Source organism: Chiloscyllium plagiosum, chromosome 5, assembly GCF_004010195.1.
Source record: "Chiloscyllium plagiosum isolate BGI_BamShark_2017 chromosome 5, ASM401019v2, whole genome shotgun sequence".
In the NCBI taxonomy this organism is placed as follows: domain Eukaryota; kingdom Metazoa; phylum Chordata; class Chondrichthyes; order Orectolobiformes; family Hemiscylliidae; genus Chiloscyllium; species Chiloscyllium plagiosum.
The window spans coordinates 122,504,806-122,511,704 of NC_057714.1; the positions used below are offsets into that span (position 1 = coordinate 122,504,806).

At 54.4% G+C, this 6,899-nt stretch overlaps 1 protein-coding gene across 1 annotated transcript in view; it reads left to right on the forward strand.

The window, feature by feature from the left end:
* The window catches only part of tonsl (tonsoku-like, DNA repair protein), a 67,062-nt gene that overhangs the window by 36,871 nt on the left and 23,292 nt on the right, over window positions 1–6,899 (forward strand). Inside the window, exons 14-16 of the mRNA XM_043691082.1 lie at window positions 1,144–1,202; window positions 4,645–4,734; window positions 6,819–6,891. Of these exons, the coding sequence (XP_043547017.1) occupies window positions 1,144–1,202; window positions 4,645–4,734; window positions 6,819–6,891 (222 nt within the window). The remainder of the gene's footprint in view (window positions 1–1,143; window positions 1,203–4,644; window positions 4,735–6,818; window positions 6,892–6,899) is intronic.

Consider the following 6,899-nt stretch of genomic DNA (forward strand, 5'->3'; position numbering starts at 1 on the left):
GGTGGGTGAGAGCCCAATGGTACCTAGGGGCAGACCGAGAGCCAGAAGGCGGGTAGCTGTCCTCGGCGCTGTCACCCCGGGCAGGTACCGGGGCGGGCTGCCCCAGAGGTGGTCGAAAGGTGCTGAGGGTGGTTAGTGAAGCCGTCAGGTGGGTAGGCTGTCCTGACTGCTGTCACCCTGGGCGGGTACCGGGGCGGGCTGTCCTAGAGGTGGTCGAAAGGTGTGTCAGGGCGGACCGAGAACTGGAAGGGGCATGGGGTGGACCGAGAACCGGAAGGTGGGTAGGGGCGGGCTGCCTTAGTGGTCGGAAGGTGGGAGGGGCGGGGGCTTGTTGGGTCTGTATTGTCTGCACTTTGTATGTAACAGTACTGTCTAATGTACAAATGTCATTGTCACTGTCTTGCCATAAGTGGAACTGGGATTTGAGGTTTGTCCTCATCTCCCTGTAAAATGGTTGAACGGTAGGGTTTGGGGCCTAGCTTTGCTGCTCCTCTCCCTTGTAACATTGCTGTCTCTTATGTACAGCTGTAAATGTTTTTTGTAAACTGTTTGTTTGTAATTTGTTTAATAAAATATAAATAAACAGGAAAAAAAAAATAAACAGGAGTGTCAGAGCTTCTGCTCACTCTGAGAGCTGGCTCTGAGCTCACTGGGTCAGTGTCATATACTGTGCACAGGTAACTAAAGGGTGACATGGTGATGGGATACCAGCCTCTTGTACCACCAGTTATTTCATTCACAAAAAGATGATGCAATGTATTACAGGGTTCTGCAGAAGGGTATGATTCTACTGCATGAATTTACCATGGTAGTGGTGAGTGATTATTTATCAGAGTGCTTGAAGAGGTTGTTTCTCTCCTAAGGCTGTGTACACACCCAGTAAAGATGAGGACAGTACAGCTCAGTAGGAGAGCAACATGTGTCTCCTTGACAGCAATGCAGTTTGTGTTTGCCTCTCCCTTTCCCAGTGACACTGAGCTACACGACCCCCTGTGCTGGCAGATGGAGGATCTTCCTGTCCCCTTGGGAAAGTGTGCTGTATTCTGGTGGCTCAAATCACAGCATGAACAGATCAGGTGACCCACTGAAGCTCTGGGGAGGCTGAGCTTATATCCTAACTTGTCGTCTTTTATATATTTTAAGATGACGATGACTTGGAGGGGTATGACAAAGCAACCACAGGACGGCGAACGATTAACCGGGTAAGTCTTCCTGCAGGTACCCAGTTCTCTCGCTGCATTTATACAGTCGGGCAGCACGGAAACAGACCCTTCAGCCCAACCAGTCCGTGCTGAACACAATCCCAAACTAAACTAGTCCCAGCTGCCTGCTCCTGACCCATATCCCTCCAAACCTTTCCTATTCATGTACTCAGCCAAATGTCTTTTAAACCTTGTAACCATACCTGCACCCACCTCTACCTCTGGACGTTCACTCCACACACGCACCACTCTCTGCATTTTAAAAGAAAAAGTTGCTCCTCATCATTTTTAAAATCTTTCTCCTCTCCACTTAAAAATACGCTCAGGCGAAAGTGAGGACTGCGGATGCTAGGGATTAGAGTCGAGAGTGTGGTGCTGGAAAAGCACAGCCGACCAGGCAGCATCCGAGCAGCAGGAGAATCGACGTTTCGGGCAAAAGGCTGATGGAGGGCTCTGGCCCAAAACGTCGATTCGCCTGTTCCTCGGATGCTGCCTGACCTGCTGTGCTTTTCCAGCACCACATTATCAGTTAGAAATATGCCCCAGCTCCCCCCCCCCCTTTCAATCCCCCACCCAGGGAAAAGACAGCTGCCTTATCTATCCCCCTCGTGGCCTTATAGACTTCTATAAGGTCATCTCTCAACCTCCTATACATTAGTGAAAAAGTCCCAGCCTCTCCTTATAGCTCAAACCCTCTATTCCTGGCAACATCCTGGTAAATCTCTCCTGAACCCTCTCCAGCTTAACAATATTAATCGGATAACAGGGCGACCAGAACTACACACGGTATTCCAGAAGATGTCTCACCAACATCCTGGACAAATTCAACATTGCAACTCCTATCCTCAGGTATAAGCAATGACGGCAAACATACCAAATGCCTTCTTAACCATCTTATCCTCCAGGGGATGTTCCTGTGGGGCCTGTCTGGGCTCTGACTGGGATGTATCCCTGTGGGGACTGGGCTCTGACTGGGATGTATCACTGTGGGGACTGGGCTCTGACTGGGATGTATCCCTGTGGGGACTGGGCTCTGACAGGGATGTATCCCTGTGAGGACTGGGCTCTGACAGGGATGTATCCCTGTGAGGACTGGGCTCTGACTGGGATGTATCCCTTTGGAGACGGGGCTCTGACCGGGATGTATCCCTGTGGGGCCTGGGCTCTGACTGGGATGTATCCCTGTGGGGACTGGGCTCTGACTGGGATGTATTCCTGTGGGGTCTGGGCTCTGACAGGGATGTATCCCTGTGGGGACTGGGCTCTGACAGGGATGTATCCCTGTGGGGACTGGGCTCTGACTGGGATGTATCCCTTTGGGGACGGGGCTCTGACCGGGATGTATCCCTGTGGGGCCTGGGCTCTGACTGGGATGTATCCCTGTGGGGACTGGGCTCTGACTGGGATGTATTCCTGTGGGGTCTGGGCTCTGACAGGGATGTATCCCTGTGGGGACTGGGCTCTGTCTGGGATGTATCCCTGTGGGGCCTGTCTGGGCTCTGACTGGGATGTATCCCTGTGGGGCCTGTCTGGGCTCTGACTGGGATGTATCCCTGTGGAGACGGGGCTCTGACTGGGATGTATCCCTGTGGGGTCTGGGCTCTGACTGGGATGTATCCCTGTGGGAACTGGGCTCTGACAGGGATGTATCCCTGTGGGGACTGGGCTCTGACCGGGATGTATCCCTGTGGGGACTAGGCTCTGACTGGGATGTATCCCTGTGGGGACCGGGCTCTGACTGGGATGTATCCCTGTGGGGCCTGTCTGGGCTCTGACTGGGATGTATCCCTGTGGGGACTGGGCTCTGACTGGGATGTATCCCTGTGGGGACTGGGCTCTGACTGGGATGTATCCCCGTGGGAACTGGGCTGTGACAGGGATGTATCCCTGTGGGAACTGGGCTCTGACAGGGATGTATCCCTGTGGGGACTGTGCTCTGACTGGGATGTATCCCTGTGGGGACCGGGCTCTGACCGGGATGTATCCCTGTGGGGTCTGGGCTCTGAATGGGATGTATCCCTGTGGGGACTGGGCTCTGACTGGGATGTATCCCTGTGGGAACTGGGCTGTGACAGGGATGTATCCCTGTGGGAACTGTGCTCTGACAGGGATGTATTCCTGTGGGAACTTGGCTCTGACAGGGATGTATCCCTGTGGGAACTGGGCTCTGACAGGGATGTATCCCTGTGGGGACTGGGCTCTGACCGGGATGTATCCCTGTGGGGACTGGGCTCTGACTGGGATGTATCCCTGTGGGGACCGGGCTCTGACTGGGATGTATCCCTGTGGGGATTGGGCTCTGAATGGGATGTATCCCTGTGGGGACCTGGCTCTGACTGCGATGTATCCCTGTGGGGACTGGGCTCTGACTGGGATGTATCCCTGTGGGGACTGGGCTCTGACTGGGATGTATCCCTGTGGGGATTGGGCTCTGACTGGGATGTATCCCTGTGGGTGGTGGGCTCTGACTGGGATGTATCCCCGTGGGGACTGTCTGGGCTCTGACTGGGATGTATCCCTGTGGGGACTGGGCTCTGACTGGGATGTATCCCTGTGGGAACTGGGCTCTGACTGGGATGTATTCCTGTGGGGACTGGGCTCGAACTGGGATGTATCCCTGTGGTGACTGGGCTCTGACTGGGATGTATCCCTTGGGGACTGGGCTCTGACTGGGATGTATCCCCGTGGGGCCTGTCTGGGCTCTGACTGGGATGTATCCCTGTGGGGACTGGGCTCTGACTGGGATGTATCCCTGTGGGGGACTGGGCTCTGACTGGGATGTATCCCTGTGGGGCCTGTCTGGGCTCTGACTGGGATGTATCCCTGTGGGGACTGGACTCTGACTGGGATGTATCCCTGTGGGGACCGGGCTCTGATTGGGATGTATCCCTGTGGGGTCTGGGCTCTGACCGGGATGTATCCCTCTGGGGACTGGGCTCTGACCGGGATGTATCCCTGTGGGGACTGGACTCTGACTGGGATGTATCCCTGTGGGGATTGTCTGGGCTCTGACCGGGATGTATCCCCGTGGGGATTGTCTGGGCTCTGACCGGGATGTATCCCTGTGGGGACTGGACTCTGACTGGGATGTATCCCCGTGGGGATTGTCTGGGCTCTGACCGGGATGTATCTCCGTGTGGTCTGGGCTCTGACTGGGATGTCTCCCTGTGGGGTCTGGGCTCTGACTGGGATGTATCTCCGTGTGGTCTGGGCTCTGACTGGGATGTCTCCCTGTGGGGAATGGGCTCTGACCGGGATGTATCCCTTGGGGACTGGGCTCTGACTGGGATGTATCCCTATGGGGACTGGGCTCTGACTGGGATGTATCCCTGTGGGGACTGGGCTCTGACTGGGATGTCTCCCTGTGGGGACTGGGCTCTGACTGGGATGACTCCCTGTGGGGTCTGGGCTCTGACCGGGATGTCTCCCTGTGTCCCTGCAGTGGAACCGGCGGAATGAGAAAGGGGAGACCGTGTTACATCGCGCCTGCATCGAGGGGAACCTGAAACACGTGCAGTGTCTGGTGGAGAAGGTAAGGTACTTGCTTGCTGATCTCCAGCCTTTTCCCCTATGCTGGATGTAGTTTCACTGTGCCCACTTCAATGGCTGAGTGTTGACTTGTCCAGTACTCTGGCTGCCGGCTGAGATAGGTCCTGACTGGGCCACGGCCTGCTCTCGGATTGTTCCTCAGAGTCACCAGTCTATTCCAACTCAATCCTCGCCTCCACCCTGTGAGAGCCTTGCCTGTTTGTATAGGGAAGAGTAACCCACCCAGACCCATACCCCTACCTTACGTTTACCCCTGACTAATGCACCTTACCTACACATCCCTGAACACTATGGGCAACCTAGCACAGCCAGTTCACCCTGACCTGCACGTCTTTGGATTGTGTGAGGTTGGAATTGAACCCAGGTCCCTGGCACTGTGAGGCAGCAGTGCTCACCACTGAGCCACCGTGCCACCCCTTTTCCTCCCCTCTGTCCGTCTGCTATCCTCCTCTCACTCCTCCATTTCCCTGTTGCCCACCGTTACTGACTCCTCCCTGACACCCCCATCGTTCCTCCTCGACTCTACCCCCGTTCCAGGCGGCAGCCCCTCACTGCACGTTGATCCGGGTGGGGAAGTGTTCAATCTCCCCCCTCCCATACTGCCCTCTTGGTCCCCAGTAGCCGTTCAGTGGGAGGAGGTTGTTTCCTGTCTGTACGTGATTCGCTCTGACCTGGGTAAGCCTGGTCGAATAGCCAGTGAGTGGAGAGGACGACTAGTCCCAGAGGCTTTGTGTCGGGTAGCCTTGGTGTTTCCATGAATTCTCCTTCCCCTTTGCAGCTTCCTGTAGTCAGCACACTGCGTCACACCACATCAGTTAGCACTCACTCAGGCCCTCTGTTTAACCCTCTGACAGCAGGTCCCAAAGAAATCAGAGGGTGATTTAAAAATCTCTCCAAGATTTAAAGGTAGCTTATTAACGAGCAATCGTCTTACATCGGTGTAAACTAAACAAATTGGAAAAGCACATGAGGTGAGAGATGCTGTCTTCACTGATACTGTCCACCCAGCAGCCCAGCCTAATCCTCTGGGGATATATGGCATCGAATCCCCCAACTATGGAATTCAAATTCAATAAAAGTCTGAAATGATGATCCTGGCAGTAAATATTCATCTGGGTCACTAATGTCCTTTAGGGAAGGAAACTGCCATCCTTCCCTGGTCTGGCCTACATGTGACTCCAGACCCACAGCAATGTGGCTGACTCTTAACTGACCTCTGGAATGGCCTGAACAAGACACACTGTTCTAGCAATGAACAATAAAAGTGGGTCTTCCCCACCTTTTTTAACCCACACCCCTTTTCTTTCTCCTTCAGATGATTGTCAGAAAGTGACGTGAGGGAAGTTTATCTGTAGCGACTGGTTTAAACTGAGTCAATCACTTCGTCAAGTAGTTCTGACCAATGAATGTAGGGCGGTGATCTCTACATGTCACCTCTCACGGTCTTCCCCACAGTGTGGGGACAGGCCATTCGGCCCATTGAGTCCATACTGACCCCCCCCCCCCCCAAAGAGCATCCCACCCAGACCCAACCCTAATCCCTGCATTCCCCATGGCTAACCCCACCTAGCCTGCACACTGTGGTCAATTTAGCATGGCCAATCCACCTAACCTGCACACCTTTGGACTGTGGGAGGAAACCCACGCAGACACAGGGAGAATGTGGGCAAACTCCACCCAGACAGTCGCCCGAGGCTGGAATTGCACCTGGAGCTGTGAGGTAGCAGTGCTAACCACTGAGCCACCGTGCCACCCTTTGTGGATCTTTAGGGTGCACTGGACAGGCCCCTGGCTAAGAGGGTACATTGTCCCATCAGTTTAGGAACATCAGCCTGGGAGCCTGCATCGGGAGGTTTCCATCTTTCTCCAGGGGAATGAAGTACTTTTTCTGCCAGTTAGCCTGATATGATGCTCCGCTCCATGAGAATTCTAGAATATTCTGAGCTGTACCATTTTGTCGATCGTTTGCGTGGACAGTGATCGAGATGTGGTTTCCCTAAACAGTCTGTTATTTCACGGTGCCTTCTGCCTCATGTTGATCTGTCGATTGGTTTGCTGTTGTTTCAGGGTCACCCCCTGAATCCCAGAGATTACTGCGGCTGGACGCCATTACACGAAGCCTGTAATCATGGCCACCTGGGTGAGTCT